This window comes from Vanessa cardui, chromosome 10, assembly GCF_905220365.1.
Source record: "Vanessa cardui chromosome 10, ilVanCard2.1, whole genome shotgun sequence".
NCBI lineage: Eukaryota > Metazoa > Arthropoda > Insecta > Lepidoptera > Nymphalidae > Vanessa > Vanessa cardui.
Window position 1 is genome coordinate 11,593,869 of NC_061132.1, and position 27,697 is coordinate 11,621,565.

Sequence of the window (27,697 nt, forward strand, 5' to 3'; positions counted from 1 at the left end):
TTTATCCTATATAATGTTTGTGTATTGAAAGCTGATTTTTTTAAATTATTTAGCAAAGTGTTTCTTGAAATTCTGGAATATAAATACTAACGTTTTTATACTTAGGCTCGACACCAAAAAAGAGCGTGTCACTGGCTAGGAACATCCAATACTACGGCGGTATACATCGTTCAGTGTGCTTCATTTATTCGGGTATGTGTTCTCAGTGGTCAGGAATGGCTACACAGCTCATGAGGATCTCTGTATTCGCTGCTGCAATTGAAAGGTAAGCTGTATATAATTACTAGAAAATATATGATGAATTTAACCTATATGTGCCCAAGTTGTTGTTAATGGCTCATTGAAAAAAAAAACACTTAAAACTGAAGAATAATATTCTCCTTAGTTCTAAACTCTTGGGCATATATGGTAAAGAAAAGATTATTCAACACTATTATTTCCTTTAAAAGCAATAACATTTAATTTAAATTATTACTATTATAAACATAATATGCATGTAACTGTTTCTTTTGTCGTCTACTTTATATTTAATCGAAATAAAACCATTTTCGTTTATTAAACTTTGATGAATATTTCCCAAATCATAATTTAATAAGTTTTTCAATCTTCCTTAGATGCCACAAGGCCCTGGAACCTATAGGTATAAACTTGACGAAGCTTATAACGAATCCAGACACAAAGATGAATGACAACATCCTCAACTCTTTCATTGGCGTCGCCGCTGTTCAGATGGGTCTCACGGATGTCCTCAAAGCTGTTGGAATTGAACCCGACTTCATTATTGGTAAGAGTTTTGGCATTTTTTGGTAGGCTATGGGAGAATTAGCTCTGATGCCTTTTCATTTCAAAAACATCAAATGTGTCCACAAATATGCCCAAGTCTTTGATGTAAATAATAATCTTGGGAACATTACTTTATAGTTTCCCAATTATTCGTATTCAGGTCACAGTGGGGGAGAGTTAGGTTGCGCTTACGCAGATGGTTGTTTAACGGCTGAACAGATGATTCTCGCTGCATACAGTCAAGGTCTAGCTTCGATTGAGAGTCAATTTATAAAAGGATCCATGTTTGATGTCGGTCTTGGTTACAGTGATGTAAGTGAATATGGTATTTCCTTTATATGTTATCTCAGAAACTTTCAACACTCTTTATTAAAGTAAGCTCTTAAACAGTTCGAAACATTGCATATAAAGTTGTTTCCCCTGTATCCTATAATCCTTCAAAAAAACAACAACAACAGCCTGTAAATTTCCCACTGCTAGCTAAGGCTTCCTTTGGGGAGAAGGTTTGGAACATATTGTTTCTATCATAACAATTTCTATGAATTAAACATATGCAGGTTTCCTCACGATGTTTTCCTTGACCATCGGGCATGAGATGAGTTATGAACACAAAATAATGCAAATGAATAATCAGTGGTGCTTGCCTGAGTTTGAACCCACAATAATGGTTAAGAAATTAAGAAGTTAAGATGCACGCGTGCTTACCACTGGTCCGTCTCGGCTTTATGTATAATCCCTCTTTTGTTCCATCCCATTTTTTTCATAGAAGATTAAATTCAAACAAAATAATTCAAACTCAGTACATGTAGTATTATTTTCAACATTACTTATTCTTTTGTTCCTTAAAACAGATCAAAACAATAGTTCCATCGGAAATCGAAGTGGCTCATCACAATGGACCTGACAGCTGCACGATATCTGGACCAGAGGATAAAATGAAGGCTTTTGTAGCGAGTCTAGTTGCACAAGGAGTATCTGTGAAGGAGGTGCCATCCTACAACATCGCCTTCCATTCGCAATATGTCGCTGAAGCCAGTGCGTTTGTATTTTTATGACCATAAAAACGTAACGGTATTTCATAAATATGTAAAAATCAGGAATACATTTCCCAAACAAAGTTTATATTAATAGAACTAGCGACCCGTTCCGGCTTTGGACATAAGTTTTTTTAACTAATTTCTACAAAATCCTTAATAAATTATATACATAAACCTTTCTTATGGATCCCTCTGTCTATTAGTGAAAATCTGTTCAGTACTTTTGGACTTTATCACGAACATGCGGACAGGGGAAACATGTAGTGATAAACTTTGCTCCTACGCAAACTAAAACGTCTCATAAGCATATTCATCATTCTCTCAATGGACACCAATAATGTAACGTGTAGAGGCTTAGAGAATACTTCTATGATTACTTATATATTTAAATACGTTAAGTTGAGAAATTAATGATTTAATACAATTAAACCTTTTTTCCATTACAAAACAGAATCAAAACTTCTTAAATATTTGAGGAATGTGATTCCAACACCACAGCCAAGATCAGAGCGCTGGCTTTCCACCTCCATTCAGCAAACCCACTGGAAAGATCCCAACGCTAAGATGTCATCAGCTGAATATCACACCAACAGTCTCTTGGTACGTGCAGAATCTATATTATAATATTATAAATGTGAAAGTTCTTTCACGACCAAACCGCTGAATCGAATATGCTGAAATTTGGTATTGAGCAAAATTGATCTCCAACAAAGGACATCCTACTTTTTTGCCTGAGACATGACAACTAATACCCTAAAACTCGAGCGAAGCGAAGAACTGTTGATTATTTCATTCATCTTCGCTTGTCAATCGTTGATAAATTGATTGTGTTAATAGTAAAGGTTAACAGAAAAGCGTTATTATAATAAAAAAAAATAAAAATTAATTTAATTTATTTAATAAAAAATTAAAGATAATATAGAGAAAAGGTTTCATACTTTATATATTAAGATATTTTTTCGTACCTATCATTTCCTATAGTTACTTGTTATCTGTCATAGTGACTAGACTTGATACTTGAATTGAAAATTTGATACACTAGCTCAAGATTTTATTTGCTCATTAATCCTGAAAAGATTCCTTATTTTATGGAATAGCTTGGCGGACGAGCATATGGGCCACTTGATGGTAAGTGGTTACCATCGCCCATAGACAACGACGCTGTAAGAAATATTTTACATCGTCAATGCGCCACCAACCTTGGGAACTAAGATGCTATGTCCCTTGTGCCTGTAGTTACACTGGCTCACTCACCCTTCAAACCGAAACACAACAATACTGCGTACTGTTGTTTAGCGGTAGAATATCTGATGAGTGGGAGGTACCTACCCAGGTGGGCTTGCACATAGCCCTACCACCAAGTATATATGTAAGATTCCCAGGAAAACAATACATTGAGACCTGTATAGACTCGTATGATATTGTAAAATGTAAAGATAAATTTAGATAATAAGAAAAAAATATTTTCATTAGAGTCCAGTGCTTTTCGAGGAGACGGCTCGTCTGATTCCTGCAAATGCGATCACGATAGAGATCGCTCCACATGGGATGCTACAGGAAATTTTATGCCAATCTCTCAAGGATAATGCTATCAACATTCCACTTACTGAGAGACAACACCAGGATAATGTACAGGTTCTTTTTACGGCCTTGGGCAAGTTAGTAATTTTTTTTTGTTTTAAAAATGTATGTATTTTAATGTTAAGCACCTTCTGACAATACCTTATCACTCATTAATTAGTTATTAAGCTTCCAAGTAATATAGTCTTTATAAATTGTACTCTTATGATAAATAGTCGCGATAATATTAGATTTAATGACCAACACAGCAGGATTAGTTTAAATGTAATTTTTTCAACCATTACTGACTACCCGACTCCAGGAGACTTATTTAACTAATTTGATCCCATTATATCAATAATAAATAAAATTAAATATGTAAGTTTTCTACAATGAATGTATATAGTACGTTCGTATTAAAACATAATATCATCTTAATTTTTTTGGTAGAAAAACTAATTAATTAAATTAAAAATATTAAAATATCGTACAATCAATCAGATCAATCAATATTCACATTTATATGTAATCAAAACTAAATTTATAATTAACTTGCCGTTGAAGAAATAGGAAACATGAGTACTATTTTTGCAGATTGTACGAAGCTGGACTGAACCCGCACCTAGCCAATCTTTATCCGACCATAGAGTTCCCTGTCTCTCAAGGAACACCTATGTTATCACACCTCGTTGAATGGCGACATAATGAACACTGGTGAGTTTATCGTAATAATAATATAGACACAGAGTAATAAATAATTTTTCTCGAATTCGATAGCTGAATAAAAAGTTTCTATATTTTATACATAACACATAACAGTCCCATTATGTAAACCAATATCTGTTTATAATTCTTCTGTGAGGATTGATTTTCTTGCACGTTTAAAAATAAATTTACAAGAATTAATATACCTTTAAATTTGTACCTCAATTCGAAATACAAAATAATGAAATTTAGTTATTTAAGACAAGTGAACTTGCAAGACCAAATGATGAAATTTTAGAGCTTAATACTTAAAGGTGGTATTCGTATACATATATATGTATATATACATCTTCTTACTTCAGGTACGTAACGACATACAGAGCCCAAGAACAGGTGAAATCTTGTGAAATGACAATATCAGTGTCCGTTACTGACGAGGTCAACGAGTTCTTGGCCGGTCACGTCATTGATGGTAAGAATATATTTTAAGTCAGTTTAAATTATGAGTGATTTTCAAAACCTACCAGTAGTAGTTTTACTTGGTGGTAGGGCTTTGTGCAAGCCCGTCTGGGTAGGTACCACCCACTCATCAGTTATTCTACCGCCAAATAACAGTAATCAGTATTGTTGTGCTCCGGTTTGAAGGGTGAGTGAGCCAGTGTAACTACAAGTACAAAGGACATAACATCTTAGTTCCCAAGGTTGGTGGCACATTGATGTTGTAAGGAATAGTTAATATTTCTTACAGCTTCATTGTCTATCTGTAATGGTGACCACTTACCATCAGGTGGCCCATATGCTCGTCCGCCAACCTATACCATAAAAAAAGTACTTAGTGTCACAATACAAAGACAACCGTTACATCTAATTGTATCCACAATAGATCTTGGATTGGATATTAAAAATAAACAGTGAAGTGCGTAGAGTTGTTTTCGTCACTTTTGATTCTGATTTTAATAATATTATCACCGTGCTATGCAATCAATCAAATTTTAGTTGATATATACCTCGGGAATGAGGTGATCGCCTCCAGGCTGTTTCAAATGACAAAATTATTTTAAATATAACTGTATTTGAAAACATGGAATCCAAAATTCTGTAAATTAATTTAATAAAAATATAGCTTCGGCAGAGTTTCTTTCGTCCGTTCGCCTCAGGTCCGAAGTGTTAACTTCCGAATCGGTAGTAAATTTTTGATCATCAATAAGCAAGTGTAATCATTTCTATGTCGAATAAAGATTTTGGATTTGAATCTATCAGACTTGAAAGAACGTGAGTCGAGATGGACCAGTGGTTAGAACGCGTGCATCTTAACCGATGATTGCGGGTTCAAACCCAGGCAAGCACCGCTGTTTCATGTGCTTAATTTGTCTTTATAACTCATCTGTGCTCAGCGGTGAAGGAAAACATCGTGAGGAAACCTGCATGTGTCTAATTTCATAGAAATTCTGCCACATGTACATTCCACCAACCCGCATTGGAATAGGTGGAATATGTTCCGAAACCTTCTCCTCAAAGGGAGAGGAAGCCTTTAGCCCAGCAGTGGGAATTTACAGGCTGTTGTTGTGGTTGTTGTTGAAAGAACGTTGTTAACTTTTCCATTGTAGGTCGTAATTTGTATCCTGCAACCGGTTATCTAGTGATGGTTTGGGATTCCTTTGGTAAGACAATGGGAGAATTGTTCACGGAAGTCTCCGTGGTCTTCGAAAACATTCGATTCCAAAGAGCTACTAACATACCCAAAGATGGACCCTTGGAGTTTATTGTGATGATTCAGGAAGGAACTGGACTTTTTGAGGTTATTATATCTTAATATCTTTTTTTAATAATAACAAATGCTTGGTTTGTATATTCTAAAAATTCACCTATAAAAATTTTAGGTATTTTTATGTGATACTAGCCGTGCTCGCGTCCGTGGACGCGTTTGAATTATTTAAAAAAATATTATTGTAGCCTAAGTTACTTCTTATTATATCAGTCATCTGTCAATGAAAGTCCCGTCAAAATCGGTCCAGCCGTTCCAGAGATTAGCCGGGAGAAACAGACAGACAGACAAAAAATGTAAAAAAAGATATTTTGGTAAATGTACCGTGTACACATACACATGCATTGTGTAAAGAAGGGCTATTTTAACATTACAAATAGACACTCCAATTTTATTTTAGATATAGATTAAAAAAGAAAAAATAAGTTCTAGAAATTACTTAATATTTCCGATATTTTAATAAAAAGTAACGTCAAAACAGATTGTAGAAAGTGGAGCATCCGTTGTGACTGGTCGTATATATGCAAAGAAAAATGTTGGACGAGATTACCGCGTGCTTCCAACCGAGCCTGAATCCGCAGGACCGAATGATAAACATTTACTTACAAAGGACTTCTACAAGGAGCTACGTCTGAGAGGTTACCAGTACAGGTAATGTTTGTAATCGTTGATTTATATAATAGATCGTATTAGTCATGCTTTGAATTCTACGCATTAAATATTTGAGATGAGATTCACATTTAGATGATTTCGTATTTTTTGGCTGACACCGGCTCCAAATATAACAGTAACTATAACTACGTTATATAATCGTTAATCGACTTTTAAGTAGTCTAATATTTTTCATTTCATTTTACCTAAGAGGACCCTAAAAATATGCTGAATACGCAATTATTTTTATTACTTTTTAGTTCATATTTATTTTTTTGAAAATAGTCTTCTGTTTAAAGTCGGGATTTCTTTTTGTTCAAATTTTTATTTATAGGTCATTATAGTATTTAATTTCAGACAATTATAATTATCAACAACTTAAATAATTATAAATCTTCAAATCATCATCATCAAAAACCTAAATCGTTTAACCAGCTAAAGTTAAATATATTTCAACAGTGGTCTCTTCCGAGGTATACTCGGATGTAACGTGGATGGAACCCGTGGCCGCGTGTCATGGGTCAACAACTGGGTCGCATTCATGGACTGCATGCTGCAGATGAAGATGATCGCTAAAGACACCCGAGGACTGTTTGTACCCACGAGAATTGAGAAACTCTCAATTGATACCGAAATGCACTATGACGCTGTATCTAAAATGAACCTTGATTCAACGAAGCAGTCATTTGAGATTCGAGTGTATCCTGATGTCGATGTTATCAGGTATCCATTTAAAATACTTATCATTTCCACTACAAGTCAATATTTGGCAGTGATGACCACTTGCTATCAGGTGGCCAGCTTGCAGCGTGTCTGCAAGCTGGCCACCTGATAGTAATAATGAATAATAAAGTAATATTTTAAATGAAATAATATTTTTTTGATAGGGCTGGTGGAGTAGAAATTCGAGGCTTACACGCGACACCGATTTCGAGAAGGATTCCCCTTGGTGTACCAGTTTTGGAAAAGAACGTCTTCATTCCCAATATCGGAAAATCTAAGATGCAGGTACATTGAACGTTTTGTGATACTGATACATATTTGATCCAGGGCCTCAGTAAATCGCTTTTATCCAATGAGTATAAATTTGGGTGGATTGTTTTTTAACTTTAGGAGCATAGCCATGTTGTACTGGAAAAGAAATCAAAGGTCTTTTTAAGAATCTGGTCCATTATTCTGATGACCCAGTTCATTTCATAATTCAAATGTATTCTGTGAATTGATAGTGTTCATTTGTAATTATGGATATAGCTTATTGTTAACTTTTTTTATGCTACACCAGAAGCTATTAATACGATTATATATATGTTTGGGCCGTGACCGTGCTAAGATATATATTTTAACTTTCCTCGACAGGTGATATCATTGTCATGAAATAATTATAGTTACATTAATTTCATAAAATATAAATCGTATTTGTAAATTATTTTTAGGTTGAAGAAATTATTAGAAGCAACGTTCAACTCGTTCTCGAAAACATACAAACTTACAAAGTTAAAAGTATTGAAATTGTTGACGATGAGTACAAATCGAAGGGTTTTGAACCTATATTGGATAAAGTAGCAGACGTTTTAGGAGATCTACCTCTAGTACAAGCTGAATTATCTGTTTTCTCTGAGGATCCTATTGAAATGCCATCAAACATTCCCGTGGAAAATAAAAAGTTAACCGGAGAAAACAACACACTCATAATTATTGGTGCTAATCTACTTCAAAGAACTGATGTGAGTAATATTAAAAAAAATTTTTTGGTACAGCTAGTGGAATAATTGGTCTAAATCTTATAAATAATCATCAGTTTCATATTAAAAATATTTAAAGTATTTTTCATTATTTTACAACTGGCTTTTTATGATAGGTACTCAAAGATGCACTAGCAGCTCTACGCGATCAAGGCTTTATAATGAGCCGCGAAAAGGAACCCATAAATCAAAAAGATTTCTCTGATAAATACCACATAATTACCGTACAAAATACTGGCTTCGAAAACATTGTTCTCTTCCGAAAACGTGTTCGTTCTAAGCCGACTAAATTTATAAAAATCATGTTAACCGATGACACATACGCTTGGGTGGATAAAGTTAAGGAAGAACTTAAAGGTGGCCGAAAATTGGTCTTATATAGTCAAAATGAGCCCATGAATGGACTTCTAGGTCTCATTAACTGCTTGAGAAAGGAACCTGGTGGTGAAATTGTAAATGGTCTACTGATTGCCGATCCGTCAGCGCCAACTTTTAATCCAGATATGGACTTCTACGAAGAACAGTTGGATAAAGATTTGGCTGTAAATGTTTATCAAGATGTAAGTGCAATAAATGATCCTATTAAGTGTAACCCTTTGGTGACTTAATTTATTTTGTGATACCTATCATTCCATTGATTGCAATATAAATCGTATTGCAATATAAATATTGCAGTAATATAAAATTAGACAAAACAATATGTTATAAAAATGCACTTCTAATCATGATCCTTTAATTCGAACAGTAAATCATATTATATATAAATTGCTATAGAAGAAAGACCAAAAAAAAGCTGAACATAATTTGTAGTATTATTTGTAATATATTTTTACATTTAGGGTCAATGGGGCACGTACCGTCACTTACTTCTCGGTGATTTGGATACAGTCCAGGCCAACCACGCTTACGTGAACACCGTCACTATTGGCGACCTTTCCTCACTGACCTGGCTGGAGGGACCCATCAGAGTGAATCCAGTTTTGAAGAACCCAGAAAATATTCTCGTTCATGTAAGTAAAACTTATAGTGAGAAAGCTTTCAATTACAGTATCTAATTTTACACAGGAAATCAGGGAATATGAAAAATTATGACATTTAAAGTATACACATATATGAATATGTGGTTCGGGGTCATCATCTTCGTCATACAAATTAATAACATATAATACAACAAATCTATAGCTGGATTATCTTATATTGATTATTACAATATTTCCTTCCTTTATAATCCTTCCTGACAGCTGAAATTCCATGTTTTTCTAACATGACAAAAAGCTTGTATCACTGGCCATCCAGAATCAAATCTTTAAACTAAGTGATTATAATCAAAGTACTTAATTATCTGATGCTGTGACGCATATATAAAAATAGGTACTTTTTCAATGCAGGTATACTGCACAGCTTTAAACTTCCGCGACATTATGACGGCAATGGGGCGCGTATCAGTCGACGCCGTCGCAAAAGGCAGACTTGCGCAAGAGTGCGTACAGGGATTTGAAATCGTCGGAAGAACTTGCAAGTAAGTCCTAACTTGAAGACAATATTGCTAAAGTGTTGTACGTTGTAGTGGGTACGCCGCTCCGAGATTCCGGGTTCGATTCCCGGCCGAGTCGATGTAGATTATCATTAGTTTTCTATGTTGTTTTGGGTCCAGGTATTTGTGGTACCGCCGTTACTTCTAATTTTCCACAACACAAGTAGTTTAGCTACTAATATTGGGATCAGAGTAATATATGTGTTGTTGTCTCATATTTATTTATTAGTGGCACCCGAGTTATGGGCATGGTGAGAAACAGCGGTTTGGCTAACATGGTGGTAGGAGAGAAGGCGCTTCTATGGAGCTTCCCAGATGAATGGACTTTCGAAGAAGCTGCTAGCGTACCTGTGGCTTACGGAACTGTCTACTATGCCTTGGTAAGTTACTTTTAAAATGATGTAGTACTAGTACACCAATGTAATATTTCTAAGAGAGAAGAATCAAAGGATTTCCGTGAACAATCAGTATTATATTGTGCTTGTTATCCACAATATAAGATAGGAAATTTATTTAAATACTTCCTGTGAACAAATGGACCAATAATAAACCATACTTACCGGAGCTCTGGGCGCTCTTGCCATTAACGTCAATTCATTCAGTTGATAGCTGAGTACAAAATCAAAAGATTGGGAACGCCACTTCCGATTTCGTATTGATGTCTCTTCCATATATATGTATGCTTTAGATTATATCCTATAACCATGTTGAGATTTTTCCCAGGTCTCGAAATATTTTTGACGAAAAGTACCACAGGGAAAACTTTTTATATTGAAATTGAGTTCTTTGAATTGTATTATTCGATGCCTGACAAACACAATGAAATACAAAACTTGAAACTACACAAATATACACTTCACTATTTTATAAACTGATGTTAATAATATATACGTATTTACAATAGTTTTTTCCCAGAAACTTACGACATAAACAAAATGATAACATTGGGAAAGTTTTTCTAACATGCATATCAAGGTATTACTGTAGGAAAAAAAAGTAAAAATACAAGAATATGACAACTTTTTGTTATGTTCAGTGCATTGCTTATTAATAACTAGCTGTACCCACGACCTAGTACGCGCTTGAATTTAACAAAAAAAAGTATTGTAGCCTAAGTTATTTCCTTTTATATCAGTTATCTGCCATTCCAGAGATTAGCCGGAACAAACTGACAGACAGACAGACCGACAAAAGTTGTAAAAAATGTTGTTTTGGTATATGTACCATGTATAAATACATATGTATTGAGTAAAAAAGGGCTATTTTAATATACAAACAGACACTCCAATTTTATAATATGCATAGATTATAATTACAATCAAATTTAATGTACCACTTGAACAGGTGATGGTAGGCCAGATCCAAAGAGGCGAGTCTATTTTGATCCACGCCGGTTCTGGTGGTGTTGGTCAGGCCGCCATCAGCGTCGCTCTTCAATTCGGATGTGAAGTGTTCACAACGGTTGGTACTCCGGAGAAACGAGCCTTTATTAAGAGGCTTTTCCCTCAACTTAAAGGTAAATATAGAAAAATGGTTAAGATAAAAAGATTACAAGTATATATTTTCGGAAAATAACGAAACAATTTTCTCTAACAAGACAACCTTTCGTCTTTGCATATTAGAGATAGAGTTTGATATTGGGAGCTGAGTTTGGCCCAGTGGTTAGAACGCATGCATCTTAACCGATGATTGCGGGTTCAAACCTAGGCGAGCACCACTGAATATTCATGTGCTTAATTTGTGTTTATAATTCATTTCGTGCTCGATGGTGAAGGGAAACATCGCGAGGAAATCTACATGTGTCTAATTTCAAAGAAATTCTGCCAAATGTGTATTCCATCAACCCGCATTGGAACCGCGTGGAGACTTTAGCCCAGCAGTGGGAAATTAACAGGCTGTTGTTGTTGTTTGTTGTATGTATGGATATACTGGCTTATCTTCTTATGTATTTCTTACAGATAGTCATATTGGTAACTCTCGTGACACGTCCTTCGAAGACATGGTCAGGATAGAAACGAACGGTAGAGGAGTGGACTTAGTACTTAATTCTTTGGCGGATGATAAATTACAGGTAATGTGGTACATTATTTTTTTATATTATATTTGTAATCGAGAACAAATCTAACATTATGACAATAAAAGTGGAAAATATTCCTCCTACTACTATAAGTATACCTTAAGAAAGAAGTTACACTAATAAGCTGAGTTTCTTATTGGTGTAACTTTAAATAAAAAATAGTAAGCGACCAAGGCACTGCCTGTACTATAATCTTAAATTATATAAATCAAATTAAAAATAAATTTTATTCAAGTAGGCTTTTACAAGCACTTTTTAATCGTCATTTTATAATTAAGTGAAGCTACCACCGGTTTGGAAAGTAGATTCTACCAAGAAGAACCGGCAAGAAACTCAGTAGTTACTCTTTTTCAACATTTAAAAAATACAAAGCCATGTTAATTAAATACAATTATTTAAATTAATATATCCTGCTTGGAAGTCAATAAACACTTAAATCAGTTTACTGACGAGAGCGTCTCAAATCTCTGATTTGTGTTTTAGTTACTTATAATTCATTCTTTGAATAAAACATAGTGAGTAAAGTATATACACTGCCGTTAAAGCATGATCAGCCTTCAGTCTTGCGTATGAACTTCTCAAATAGTATTTCCTCTCTCTCCTCAAGTAGTAACTCCTCAAGGGTTATCATTAAATAAAATCATTCAGCATTAATATGAATTCAAAGTAGAAAAAATTAAATTAACTTTTATGGATTTTCAGGCTTCAATTCGCTGTCTTGGTTATCGTGGTCGTTTCCTAGAAATCGGTAAGTTCGACATCGGCAACAACACACTCATTGGCATGTCCGCGTTCCACAAAGAAATATCCTTCCACGGAATTATGTTGGACTTCATCTTCGACCAAGGCGAAGATTTTAGAAAGGTAAACCAAACGAGATGTTTTTTAAATTTACATAATTAATACCATTTTCAACCGACTTTCAAAAGGAGGAGGTTATCAATTCGTCTGTTTTTTTTTTTTTTTTTTTTTTTTTTATGTTTGTTACTTCATAACTTTTTACTGGGTGGACCGATTTTGATAATTTTTTTTTGTTTGAAAGGTAGTGCTTCCCGTGCGGTTCCATTTTTTTTTTATTTTTTTCCGATGATGGCATCCGTATGAAAACGACATAAGTCTTAAATTTGCATTATGTATATGCGCGACAAATAGGTGAATAACTCAAAATCACGTTAACCAATTTTGATGATTCTTTTTTTATTATAAAGGATATACTTTAAGGGTAGTTTGGTGAAAGTTTGGTAAGGTTCTGAGCACAGGATCCATGACAAATTAAGGGAACGGGAGGGAACGGAACAATTCTGAGGAGCACGTTAGCAATACTCGGTCGAATCTTTTATTTATTGGTTACGCCCCGACTTCTCACGGGTGCAATACTGATACTAAATATACTAAAGAATTTGTTTATTTACGACATCACATTGCAAACTTCTAAAATTGTCAGTGTTTCTTTACTATATTGTTCATTTATTATATACACAAACCTTCCCCTTAAATTACACTATCTATTAAAAAAACCGCATCAAAATCCGTTGCGTAGTTATAAAGATATAGGGACAGAGAAAGCGACTTTGTTTTATACTATGTATTGACGGAACTCCTAAACGGCTTACAGTTAGGGTGCGATTTGGGGCAGAATTTCTTTCTGTCTTTAATCAAATTTTGTGTATATGATGTGATGTCATATGATGTACGACATAAAATCAAAATCAAAATCAAAATAAACTTTATTCAAGTAGGCTTTTATAAGCACTTTTGAATCGTCATTTTACAATTAAGTGAAGCTACCACCGGTTCGGAAAGTAGATTCTACCGAGAAGAACCGGCAAGAAACTCAGTAGTTACTCTTTTTTAACATTTAAAAAATACAACGTCATGTTAATTAAATACAATTATTTCAATTAATGTATCCTGCTTGGAAGTCAACAGGTATTAACTCCACGCTTTTTTATCATCTACAAAATCTTGTATCGAATAGTATGCTTTTTCTACCAATGTATTTTTAACAAACGATTTGAATTTACTAAACGGCAAAGTTAAAAATTTCTGCGGAATTTTATTATAGAAACGGATACCTTGCCCCAAGAAGGATCCATTGACTTTGCGGAGTCGGAAACTTTGCGTTATAAGTTTATCCTTACTTCTAGTGCATATACAATGATTATCACTGATTTTATCAAAGTGATCAATGTTACTGTGAATATACATGATATTGTTGTAAATATATTGCGACGCAACAGTAAGTATTCCTACTCTGTTAAAAACATCCCGAAGAGAGTCTCTAGCTCCAAGATTATAAATAAACCGAATTGCTCTCTTTTGTAAAATAAAGACAGATTCAATATCTGCAGCGTTACCCCAAAGTAATATGCCATATGACATAATACTGTGAAAATAACCAAAATAAACTAAACGAGCGGTATCAATATCAGTTAGTTGTCTAACTTTTCTAACCGCGTATGTTGCGGAGCTGAGTCTTCCTGTTAGGGATGATAAATGAGAGGTCCACTGAAGTCTGGAATCCAATTCTATTCCTAAAAACACCGTAGTATCAGCTACTTCAAGACGGTCACCATTTAAAGATATATTATAATTTTGCTTGCTAACATTAGGTAGGGTAAAAACTACACATTTTGTTTTTTGAGCATTCAAAACTAAATTATTTACTGTAAACCAATTGTGTATCTGTGATAATGCACCGTTCACATCGTCATAGTCATTTTTTTTCCTGTCAACCTTAAAAATCAGTGAAGTATCGTCAGCAAACAACACTATATCACAAATACCCTTAACATAGAAAGGAAGATCATTTATATATACTAGGAATAGAAAGGGACCCAAAATTGAACCTTGTGGAACTCCCATTTTTAACGTAGATCCAGAAGACTTTATTCCATTAATGAAAACTTGCTGGATTCTTTGACTTAAATATGAAGCGATGAGATCAAGAGCTTTACCTTTAACACCGTAATATTTGAGCTTATAAAGAAGCGTTTCGTGTTCTACACAATCGAATGCTTTAGATAAATCACAGAATACTCCAATAGCGTTCTGTGATTTCTCCCAAGCATCGTAAATATGTTTGAGAAGCGCAATTCCCGCATCAGTTGTCGAGCGACCTCTTCTAAAACCGAATTGCTCACCATGAAAAATAGCATTTGTACCGAAATGGACGAGAAGTTGATTTAAAATAATTTTTTCGAAAATTTTACTTAAAGATGGGAGTATTGAAATAGGCCTGTAATTACCGGGATCGCTTCTGTTTCCAGTTTTAAAAAGTGGTAAAACTTTACTACATTTTAACAAGTTAGGAAATGAACCCGTGTCCAAACTCTTGTTAAAAATTACTGCTATATACGGAGCAATATCGTATATGATGTTATTAAAAAATTTTACCGAAATGCCCCATATGTCGTTAGTTTTTTTAATATTTATAGTTTTAAATACTTTTATGACATCTATTGCAGAAACCGTTTCAAATGAAAAATCAATAACGCATTTAGAAACACTATTATTTAATAACCTAGCTGCATTTGATGTAGATGATTTTAAATGAAATGTTATTTTATGGGGTACTTTATCAAAAAATGATTCAAATAAATTAGCAACCTCTAATTCAGAACTCGTGTATCTACTACCTGTGTTCAATTCTATTGGTATCATTTCCTTTTTGGGTTTTCCACTAACACTACTAATAACATCCCATGTGGCTTTAATTCTATTATCAGAATTCAGGATTTTTTTCTTTAAATATAAGGACTTAGTAGAAATGCATACTGTTTTAAAAATTTTGGAATATTTAATGACGTATTCTAAAAAGGCTACGCTTCGATTCCACCGCCTCATATCATATAAGTCGTATAATTTATTTCTACTTTTATAAATACCAACAGTAGCCCAGTCACTAAACTTTAATTTTGTGTTACTATAACATGATTTCATTTTAAATATATTGTTAAATTCTTTTAGTATTACTTCAAAAAACGAATTATAAAGCTCATTTGGATCCTGTGTCGTAAGATCTAGATTAGACAATTTATACGCCACAATATCTTTAAAACAATGTAATTTGTTAGCCGTTATTGGCCTGTATGTTATTTTTTTTAAATGATTTATTTCTTTGTGTTTTAATGAAAACTTCTGACCACAATGGTCAGAAGTTAAATTATTTATAATTGCATAGCATACGAATAGCTCTTTTGCAAAGTTTTTTTACTGAGGTCGATTACAGCTCATTCGAGGGTGGTACCTTGTAGTTTATGCCGCATGACGTATTAAAGCCGCATTTTCGAAAGTCTATTTTTGCTTTATTCGAAAGGTTATTTTGAAATTGTCCCTGAAGTAGTTTCTGATTCATATAAACGGCACGCTTAATCTATCTATATTAACAAAATAATGTTAGTCTACATCAGCTTCACTTAAAATCAAAAAATAAATAAAATTTTAACAAAAAGAAAAACCGACTTCAAACAAAATAGTATTTTATAAAACAAATTAAAATGCACTAAAAAGTAATAAAAATAATTGCATATTTAACAAATTTTTGAGAGTCCTCCTAGGTAAAATGAAATGAAAAATATTAGACTACTTAAAAGTCGATTATATAATGTAGTTATAATTATTGCTATATTTGGAGTCGGTGTCAGCCAACCCTTTTTTGAGAATTGAATTGAATTGAATTGAGAATACTTTAAGAAATGTTTCTTACAAATTACCTTTTATACGATATTATACTGGGTCAATCAAGAGGCTCGTATCGCATCGTATTCTTTCTTTTGATTGTTGAACGTGTGCCTGTGGCTGACACCGGCTCCAAATATAACAATAACTATAACTACGTTATGTAATCGTAAATCGACTTTTAAGTAGTCTAATATTTTTCATTTCATTTTGCCTAGGAGGACTCTCAAAAATTTGTTAAATATGCAATTATTTTTATTACTTTTTAGTGCATTTTAATTTGTTTTATAAAATACTGTTTTGTTTGAAGTCGGTTTTTCTTTTTGTTAAAATTTTATTTATCAGTTCTTATAAATGCTGTAATTTTTGGCAGACTCTTCAAGATTTACTCTTATCTGGCATTATGTGCGGTGCTGTCCGTCCACTAACGCACTGCACTTTTGAGAAAAACCAAATCGAGACAGCATTCAGATATATGGCTGCTGGAAAGCACATCGGAAAGGTAAGCTCTAAAATGATTTGACTCCATCCGAAAAGAGTATTCATTTTTATCGTATGCATTTTTGTGATAGTCATTACCTATTAATATATTATCATTAGCACTGTTACATAATATGACCCTAACCCTTTAATTATTAATTACGAAGCATTAGACATCTAGTATAGATGTCATGATATTTTGTTTGCAATTTCACACAAGCTACTTAATGTCGTAAGTTAGCAAAATGTACGTTATTCATAAACAAATTTATTCCAGGTGATTATCAAAATTCGTGATGAGGAACGAGGTATTCGTTTCACAAAACCACAGAACATATGCATGGAAGCTGTACCTAGGTACGTAATTGAAGTTTGGGAAAGGATTTTTCTTTTAATGAAATTAATAAAACATATTCCTGACCTGATCTGATATGATCTGTCAGTCAACACTGAAATAGAGTACGCTAAATAAGTTGAATACATAAATGAAGAGAAAGACTATTGCTTCATTAATATCGTATTTGAACTAATCTTTAAACGTTTGACTAAAATATATTTACCTATATTATTTTATATACAAACCAAATAAGTTATACTCAGTGGCGTAGCCCCGATGCATAGAGAAATAATTGGGCCCTCGCCTCCTCCTTCACTAATAATTACCCTTTAAAATTATAGATAACAAATAGGAAATTTTCTGCACAGGGTCATGATTTTCTAGCTTCAGAAGCTTAAGGTTTAGTTTAGAGGCCCCATTGTACTCTAGGGCCCTGTTTGCCACCATTGCCCTACGATACCTACGCCACTGGTTATACTTTTCATATAGACTTAATGAAGATTTTTTACCGTCTAGGTACATGTGTGATGAAGAATTAGTATACATTGTTGTGGGAGGTCTTGGTGGCTTCGGTCTGGAGCTTGCAGATTGGCTCATCATGAGGGGAGCCAGGAAAGTGTTACTCACCTCAAGGAGAGGAATTAGTAATGGTTATCAATCTTCTCGGCTGAGGTTGGTAATATTTGCTCATTACAATTATATTCGTCAGTTTATGTCAATGGGAGATGATTTGGTTTTGGTTTATGTAAAATCTATAATGTGTAATCTTTGACAAAATGTCCCTATTAACAGAGCATGGAAGGGCTACGGAGCCGATGTACAAATTTCAACGCACGATGTCACAACTGAGGAAGGATGTGAACAAATGTTGAAGATGGCGAACGCTATGGGAGCAGTTGAGGCGATATTCAACTTGGCAGTGATATTGAAAGATTCAATATTCCTGAATCAGACTCCCGAGACATTTAAAATATCGTTCGCTCCCAAAGCACTGGCTACGATGAATTTGGATAAACTGTCAAAGAAAATGTGTCCAAAGTTGAAGTGAGTTTTCTACCTTAACATTATTGGTGTAGTGTTATACAATTGATTATATTTAACTGATTGTTTTGTCTTTCGTTTCTTATATATTTATTATATTTCGGTATCCTCTAGGGACTTTGTGATATTCTCATCCGTATCTTGCGGTCGTGGCAACCCTGGTCAGACCAACTACGGCTTCTCCAACTCCGTCATGGAGAGGATCTGCGAGTCGAGAAAGAAGCTCGGCCTCCCCGCGCTCGCCGTGCAGTGGGGTGCTATTGGTGACGTGAGTGTCTTATTGGCAGAGGGGTTGACTAATTGGTGATGGGTTCAAGTCAACGCTCTTAATTAATCATCTTCCTGCCCTAATCCCAATTGTATCTGAGGTCGGCGAATATGTCTTCTCCTTCCATACTTCTCTGTCGGATGTCATCTTATAAATAATATTTTCTCTAACCATATCTTCTTTCACACAATCCATCTATATTTTCTTTGGTCATCCTCTACCTCTATATCCATCCACATCCATGCTAAGCTATGCAAGGCCAACCATCAAACACAAACTTTCATTAAGCTTATTAGTCGGTTATTTGAGTTGCTCTCATATTATTTGAAATTAAATGATTGCATTAGCTGAATCTTATTATAACAATCAATCACAATATGGGTCAATATTTTACAGGACAACCTGCAATTCAATTTAATTTATTGATATAGGAAACTCAAATTGACAATTATTCATGTGTTCAATATGGTAATATATAAATAACTACTTCAATTATTACCTTGATCGATTACAATAACCATATAATAAGCTTTAAACAAACCTTCCAAACTTTTTTTAGGTTGGTCTCGTGGCAGACATGCAAGATGAAGACGTTCAATTGGAAATCGGCGGAACTTTACAGCAAAGGATTTCCTCCTGTCTGCTGTCCCTCGACAAGTTTTTGAAACAGGATGCCGTTATAGTGTCCTCGATAGTGGTAGCCGAAAAGAGGATCGGGGGTTCCGGTTGTGATAGTGTTGTTGATGCAGTTGCGCAGATCATGGGTAAGAATAGCAAAATAAAAGAATACAAAAAAGAATAATAAAGATAAATTGAGTTTATATTGGGTTAATTTCACTCTCGTCATAAAAAATACAAAGTCTATAATTTATACATTTTAAGTTTTGATCAATTTGATACATGATCAAGTTTTAGGACTTATGGAAATAACATTTTAACGATAAAATATCGAAATTTTAATTTTTCATTAAAATAGAAATGGTCCATCCAAAAAAAAAATTCAAAATTGGTACATAAATGACAGATTTCTGATATAATAAAAAAAAAAACAATTTAAACCACATTATAAATTTTTGACATATAACAATTTCTTACTAAAGTACTAATAAGAATCTCACTGAATTATTCGTGCTAACACATTACAATTTCTAATTCCTAGGTATTAAAGATTTAAAGACAGTCTCCCAGCAAGTGGCTCTTGCTGAACTGGGCATGGACAGCATGATGGCGGTCGAGATCAAACAAACTTTAGAGCGGGAATTCGAGATATTCCTGACAGCGCAAGATATCAGAACCTTGACATTCGCAAGGTTTATTTTTATTTCTTACTTATTGTGAATTATACAATTTTGTAATTGCATTATATAATGTATGTTATAGCCTAGCCTTATTGCTGACAAAATTTAATTACTTGTAGACTATAAATGACAGAACTGATCATTAATAAAAAGAAAAAGTGAAATAACAGCCCTTAAATTTCCCACTGCTGGGCTAAGGCTTCCTCTCCCATTAAGGAGAGGGTTTGGAACATATTCCATAACGCTGTTCCAATGCGGGTTGATGGAATGCACATGTGGCAGAATATCAATGAGATTAGACACATGCAGGTTTCCTCTCGATGTTTTCTTTCACCGCCGAGCACGAGATGAATTATAAACACAAATTAAAGCACATATTTATAGTGGTGCTTGCCTGGGTTAGAACCTGAAATCATCGGTTAAGCCGCACGCATTCTAACCACAGGGCCATTTCAGCTCCTCATCATTAAAAATGATTATGTAATATTCATCAAACATATCTCTGTTGAAAAATCACTTTTCCAATCTTTGATCATCACAAAACTTTATAATTAAATCGTAACTTGAAATATGCCAACAGGTTGGAAGAACTGACAGCTCAAAGAGCAACATCTTCTTCGCCAAAATCTGTCATCCTTGATGAGACCGCCGGTCTCAAAGTCCTAATGAGGAACTTTGGTGATGAAACTATGGCGTCGAAACCTTTCATACACATGCCATCCATGGTTAGCGATGGCTCTGAGGTAAGGAAATTTTAGCTAAGAAATATCATACATAGAACACTCCTGTAAGGAATTACAAATAATTGGTACACCCGCCATTGTATAATGTTATGCCAAACAATATTGAACGGTGGTTTTAAATATATAAAGTCCAAATTAGGATTGGCAAATGCTTTTATAATATATTTTTCTGATGAAATTAGTTGTGTCCGCGAATTCATGCGCATTTCAATTAAACAAAATAATTATTGTTGTAACATAATTACTCCTTATTGCATCAGCTTTTTCCCAGTGGAAGAAAAAGACAGACAGACAAAAATTATAAAAAAACTCGCTGGAAGATAGATTACATAATAAAGACTTAAATTAAAACACGAATATGTTCCAAGCCCTCTCCATAATGGAAATTTACGGGCTGTTACTTAACTTTACTTACTTTAAATTAAAACACACACGAAGTAACGGGCACAACCTATTATAAACTTAATATTATACATATTATAAGTGATTGAATTAAAAAAAAAAAACCTTAAACTAGAATTGATTTAATTGAACAGTATTCAAAATCAAGTTTTTTTTACAGTCTGACATGTCAGTTGATGACAAGGAGTCGATAATGTTCATGCTGCCTGGTATCGAAGGTTGTGCTGCGGGAATGACGACCTTATGTCGTAGGCTTAAGATCAAGATTTGTGCCTTGCAGTATGGCAATGAAGAAAAGAGGGATACCTTGGAGAACTTAGTCAATAGATTGCACAAGGTATTGACACAAACGAATTTAATATTTTTACAAATTTTTATCTCTTTATATTGTTGCACATTATTCCTTATATGGAAGATTCCAAACCCATTTAGTTAAAGTTTCATTGTCTATGGGCGGACCATGACCATTTACCATCAGGTGACTCATATGTTCGTTCGCCAACCAATAGCATAAAAAAACAATCTGATTAGTGTATAGCATAATGAAAATATGTTTATATTGAATATATATATACATACATATATATATATATATATATATATATATATATATATATATATATATATATATATATATATTTATCCCGCAAACAATTGGCCGTCCACTGAAGGCGAAAATGCATTTAAACTGGCGTCCACCTGCTTTTGGCGTCCGTATACCGGACGCCACTTTTTTAGCCGGTGGCACTGTGGTCCTATTCATCCTAGCTAGCCGTAGTACAAAAATCGACGGAAGCTAAAATTCGCTTAAAATAGTTGAAATAAAATATTGAAAAGTTCCCGAAGAAATCACCGCGCAGGTGAGGCGCTGCCGCAGCGCGTATATCGCACACAGTATATCAAGGGGAATTCCTGACTACGGATTCGCTTATTTGGCGTCCAAAATTGCGACGTTGCCGTCTCGCTCATTTCACTTACGACTTGCATAATACCTATTCGGTGCTTGATTATTGTTTGTTTTACATCAGTGTGTAGAAATAAATTGTTATTGGAACTTATTTAATATTGTATCAAATATATAATTTGATTTAATAATGAATATATGAATTCCCGAGGACTTCGTGACGTTCTTCATTTTTTTAAATATTTTATAATAATTAATATTTATATTAATTATTCATAATAATAACATAAAGTATGTCTGTCTGTCTGTTATCTCTTCACGCTTAAACCGATTTAGATGAAATTTAGAATGGAGACATTGTAGAGAAGAACATAGGATAATTTTGTCTCCAAAATCATACCCGAACGAGATAAAAAAAGGAAAGTAGAAGTTTGTACAGGGAATCTATATCCGCTTAACTGATTTAAATTAAATTTGGTATGAAGATAGGATAGTTTCCATCCACGAAATCATCTTCTAAGGGACTAAAAGGGGGTGAAAGTTTGTACAACATCTATATAAATCGTGATTGGTATCTGTACTGTTAAATCTTCTGGTATCTGTGATTGGTAGTTTTTATTATTCGGTGTAAAGAAACCGGCGTAAAGTTTAGTACTTTTTACAGGCGCCAAATAGCCATATACGGACGCCCAATAGCTGTATACGGACGCCCAATAGCTGTATACGGACGCCCAATAGCTGTATACGGACGCCCAATAGCTGTATACGGACGCCCAATAGCTGTATACGGACGCCCAATAGCTGTATACGGACGTCGAATAGCTGTATACGGACGCCCAATAGCTGTATATGGACGCCCAATAGCTGTATACGAACGCCCAATCAAAAAAACATAATCAAAAATCAAAATAAACTTTATTCAAGTAGACTTTAACAAACACTTTTGAATCGTTATTTTACAATTAAGTGAAGCTATCAAGCTACCACCGGTTCGGAAAGTAGATTCTACCGAGAAGAAACGGCAAGAAACTAAGTATTTACTCTTTTTCAACATTTAAAAAATACAAAGTCATGTTAGTTAATACAATTATATAAATTAATATATCCTACTAGGAAGTCAACAGGTATTACCTCCACGCTTTCTTTTATCTATAAAATCTTGTTTCGAATAATATACTTTCTTTACCAATGTATTTTTTACAAACGATTTGAATTTACGAAACGGCAAAGTTAAAAATGTCTGCGGAATTTTATTATAGAATCGGATACCTTGCCCCAAGAAGGATTTATTGACTTTGCGGAGTCGGAAACTTGGCGTTATCAGCTTATCCTTAGTTCTAGTGCACATACAACGATGAACATTGCTGTGAATATACATAATATTGTTGTAAATATACTGTGACGGAACGGTGAGTGTTCCTAGTTTGTTAAAAACATCCCGAAGAGAGTCCCTAGCTCCATGATTATAAATAAACCGGATTGCTCTCTTTTGTAAAATAAAGATAGATTCAATATCTGCAGCGTTACCCCAAAGTAATATGCCATATGACATATTACTATTGTGAAAATAACCAAAATATACTAGACGAGCGGTATCAACATCAGTTAGTTGTCTAACTTTTCTAAACGCGTATGTTGCGGAGCTGAGTCTTCCTGTTAGGGATGATAAATGAGGACTCCACTGAAGTTTGGAATCCAATTCTATTCCTGAGAACGCTGTAGTAGCAGCTACATCAAGACGGTCACCGTTTCAAGATATCTTATAATTATGCTTTCTAACATTGGGTAGGGTAAAAACTACACATTTTGTTTTGTGAGCATTCAAAACTAAATTATTTACTGTAAACCAATTGTGTATATGTGATAATGCACCGTTCACGTCGTCATAGTCCGTTTTTTTTTGTCAACCTTTAAAATCTGTGAAGTGTCGTCAGTGAACAATACTATATCACAAATACCTTTAACATAGAAAGGAAGATCATTTATATATACCAGAAATAGAAAGGGACTCAAAATTGAACCTTGTACAATAGCCGAGCGATAGTGATCTTGAGGCATACAGTATTATTTGAGGTGGTACTATGTGGCTGCAAGCTACCAACTATAAAATGAAAACACTGTTCCCAGTAAATTCACAAAACACTTGGTGGTAGGGCTTTGTGCAAGCCCGTCTGGGTAGGTACCACCCACTCATCAGTTGTTCTACCGCCAAACAACAGTACTCAGTATTGTTGTGTTCCAGTCTGAAGGGTGAGTGAGCCAGTGTAACTACAGGCACAAGGGACATAACATCTTAGTTCCCAAGGTTGGTGGCACTTTGACGATGTAAGTAATAGTTAATAATTCTTACAGCGTTAATGTCTATGGGCGATGGTGACCACTTACCATCAGGTGGCCCATATGCTCGTCCGCCAACCTATACCATAAATAAAAAATCATTTTTTTATAAATACTATCATTTTATTATTGTAAATATGAAATTTGGTAGGTAGATTTTTATGACATACAGGAAAAATAAAACACAGGAGATAACAAGTACGACAACAAAATAATATGATAGAGAGGACATAATTATTCCGATGAAGTTTTATGGGCAGAGCCACTTGTGCTAAGAGCGAAAATGGGAGACACGATCATATTTAGGCAAACCAAATATGAATCCAATTTAGAAATTTTGAAATCGCCCAAGTTTTTCGCTGATCCTCCGTGAGATGTGTATAACAGTCGTCGGCGTAATCCAGGATAGGAAGCAAAAGATTCGTATTTACACATTATAACATATCGGGCATCTGTATATATGTATAAGCCTTACGAATATTGAAACAAAATAAACGTTGAAGTGTTTGTACAGAACAGCGATAGGAAAAGAAAGAGACAACAAACCTAAAGCTGGCAACGTCGCACTTCCAAATACAGTCCATCCTGTGAGGACGCTAAATAATCGATGCCATAGGTAAATTATGATCGATATATCTAGGATGCCCCAAATGTATCATCATGGTTAGGGGTTCAAAAATGTTTGGGCATGACTGAAAGATGAATATCACGGATTTTTTTTAAATCAGAAAACAACGTATCCCAAGGACCTGGAAATCAAAAAACTAAGCAGTATTCATTAAGACATGTTAATTAAACTAAGGGGAACTTGGGGACGTCGTAATGATGCACCACGTGCATCATTACGAGTGTTGGTTGTCATGTGTCAGGCAAAAAATGAGACTGTCTGAAAGGACGTAGACTACTTTTTCACATTTATAATATTAATACGGATATGTTGTGTCCCAAATGGGCAATGATCATTTCATCAAACGAATGAAGTAATTAACAAAATATTTGTTTCAGACGGTAACATCGAAATTAAAACCAGGAAGTCCATATGTTCTTCTCGGATACAGTTTTGGTACCCTGCCCATGTTAAAATTGGCAAGCATTCTGGAAAGCGAAGGTTTGTATATAAAAATAATATATCCAATATTAATTATGGCGCAAATAATATTTGAATTTAGAATATGACATAACTCATAGATTTGGGATTGTTTTTAAATAATAAAGATAATAGCGAAGATAATTGACTAAGAGTAAAACATAATTATATTGCCAATTCATTCTTGTACTCGTATAACGTTGTGGCGAAATAACTTCGTAATACTTAACGCATTAACTTCGATAAAATCAACAAGCCGACAGTGTAGTAATTTCACTTAAAACATTTTCTTAGCAACGCTTTAAATAAGAATTTGTCACAATCAAAATATATTTTATTCAAGTAGGCGTTTAGAAACATTTACAGCTTTTTAATTGTCATTTAACAACAATATTCAGCGAAGCTACCACCGATTGGGAATATAGATTCTACCATGAGGAACCGCCAAGAAAATCAGTAGTTATTTTTTTCAATATTTAAAAATACGAAGTCGTGTTAGTTAAATACAATTATATCCTGCCTGGAATTAGCAATTATTAACTCCACGCTTTTTAATCATCTGTATAATATTTTATTGAATAATTTGCCTTCTTTGGCAATGTATTCTTTACAAATGATTTGAATTAATGAAACAAGCGTCAATTGAAATCTTTCAGGACACAACGGCACAGTCTTCTGCATAGACGGCAGTCCAGATTTCCTCTATGGCATACTCACCTTGACAATGCCTTCCACGAGCGATACTCAGCTACAGAACGGTCTCATTTGTCAAACAATCGACATGATCGCACCGAAAAACGACATCAGCGAAACACTAATGGAGAAACTAAAAGAAATCGAATCATTTGACGATAGAATTAAATACGCTATAAAAGTTGCCCCCGCTAAAAAGAAATACTCAGATAAATTCGTCGAATCGATAGCGAATTCTAGTTTCGATCGTTTTAAAATGATTCTCGATCAAATAAAACTGAAGATCAAGGCTCCAATAGTTCTGATACGACCGAATGTAGATCCTCCATTTTTGATCGAAGAGAATTATGGTCTGGACAAATTTACTGAAGGTACCGTGACGGTTCATCTTGTAGAAGGTAACCATGTCAGTATAATTGAGAATAAAGACTGTACAAATATTATCAATAACGTTCTAGCTGGACAAGATGGAGCTAAGATTGGTTTAGATCATGTAACAAGTATAATTGATAACCAGCGCCCAAAGGAAGTAAAATTGAATACAAAATAAATCTTATATTTAAGAATTTAATTCTTTATTAAACTTGTTAATGGGAAAAGTAGAATTTAAGTTCTAAAAGTTTGTATTAATTGTCTTATAAGTCTTTGTTAAATTGTAAGTGTATAGTGTTATAATTAGTTAAGTTTTAAACACTAGTATTAGTGGCCAAATTTTTCCATTCTCAGCGTTGACAGTTCATCTAGACATATCTAATAATTATCGATATTCATTTTAATTTTCTAAATGCCACATTTATTTGTTAATTCTATTTGATTGTAATTTCTGGGTAATTCAATGTCAGTTCTCGTGAATAAATATAAAATATTCTTAAAAATTAAAACTTTGTTTCTTTAATTAATTTATTTTGATTTCTTCAAAAACTAGTCTAGACAAGTAACTGAGTTTGGTGCAGTTCGATACTTATTTTTTAATTGTTATCAAATGCGTGATCAAAATAAAAGGACATAGCATCTGAAAATACCTTAAATGATCCAATTTAAATATAGCCTACACATTAATTTACAAAATTAGCACAACAAACTAGAACATAACAACAACAACAACAACTGCCCGTAAATTTCCCACTACTAGTGTAAGGCCTCCTCTCTCTTTTAGGAGAAGGTTTGGAACGTATTCCACCCCGCTGTTCCAACTTCCAATGCAGTGGAATACACATGTAGCAGAATTTGTGTTTGATGTTTCCTTCATCGAAAACTAGCACATGAGTAATTTGATTAGTAACTGCATCGAGTTGCGCGCGTGAGAGGTAAGGTAAGCTGTATTGAGGGGTAATTTACTTTTAAAACCTGACGAACATTAACTACTACGCTAGGGTGGTCGACATAGCTCACAGGATTAGCCAGCTGAAGTAATAGTGGGCCAGTCACATCTGTAGAACTGATAGCCGTTAGGGTGAGATAGTTCTAGAGCAGAGATCGCGAATCGGCAAGCGTAGAGTAGGACTCCTTATGGCATGGTGGAGAGATGATATACGGAAGGTGGGGCTGGTAAGAAGTGGATGAGAAAAGCCAA

General features: G+C 34.3%; 1 protein-coding gene across 1 annotated transcript in view; it reads left to right on the forward strand.

The window, feature by feature from the left end:
• Nucleotides 1-26,836, forward strand: part of LOC124532762 (fatty acid synthase-like) — a 43,990-nt gene extending 17,154 nt beyond the window's left edge. The window contains exons 11-41 of the mRNA XM_047107823.1: nt 106-265; nt 615-784; nt 944-1,095; nt 1,635-1,818; nt 2,272-2,420; nt 3,294-3,478; nt 3,975-4,094; nt 4,448-4,557; nt 5,693-5,883; nt 6,332-6,501; nt 6,961-7,224; nt 7,389-7,509; nt 7,935-8,225; nt 8,360-8,803; nt 9,083-9,253; nt 9,632-9,762; nt 10,007-10,157; nt 11,122-11,293; nt 11,736-11,848; nt 12,557-12,718; nt 16,908-17,036; nt 17,292-17,371; nt 17,868-18,023; nt 18,144-18,395; nt 18,507-18,660; nt 19,220-19,424; nt 19,820-19,970; nt 20,539-20,701; nt 21,264-21,440; nt 25,350-25,452; nt 26,088-26,836. Of these exons, the coding sequence (XP_046963779.1) occupies nt 106-265; nt 615-784; nt 944-1,095; nt 1,635-1,818; nt 2,272-2,420; nt 3,294-3,478; nt 3,975-4,094; nt 4,448-4,557; nt 5,693-5,883; nt 6,332-6,501; nt 6,961-7,224; nt 7,389-7,509; nt 7,935-8,225; nt 8,360-8,803; nt 9,083-9,253; nt 9,632-9,762; nt 10,007-10,157; nt 11,122-11,293; nt 11,736-11,848; nt 12,557-12,718; nt 16,908-17,036; nt 17,292-17,371; nt 17,868-18,023; nt 18,144-18,395; nt 18,507-18,660; nt 19,220-19,424; nt 19,820-19,970; nt 20,539-20,701; nt 21,264-21,440; nt 25,350-25,452; nt 26,088-26,674 (5,768 nt within the window). The 3' untranslated portion in view covers nt 26,675-26,836. The remainder of the gene's footprint in view (nt 1-105; nt 266-614; nt 785-943; nt 1,096-1,634; nt 1,819-2,271; nt 2,421-3,293; nt 3,479-3,974; nt 4,095-4,447; nt 4,558-5,692; nt 5,884-6,331; nt 6,502-6,960; nt 7,225-7,388; nt 7,510-7,934; nt 8,226-8,359; nt 8,804-9,082; nt 9,254-9,631; nt 9,763-10,006; nt 10,158-11,121; nt 11,294-11,735; nt 11,849-12,556; nt 12,719-16,907; nt 17,037-17,291; nt 17,372-17,867; nt 18,024-18,143; nt 18,396-18,506; nt 18,661-19,219; nt 19,425-19,819; nt 19,971-20,538; nt 20,702-21,263; nt 21,441-25,349; nt 25,453-26,087) is intronic.
• The last annotated feature ends 861 nt before the right edge of the window (nt 26,837-27,697 follow it).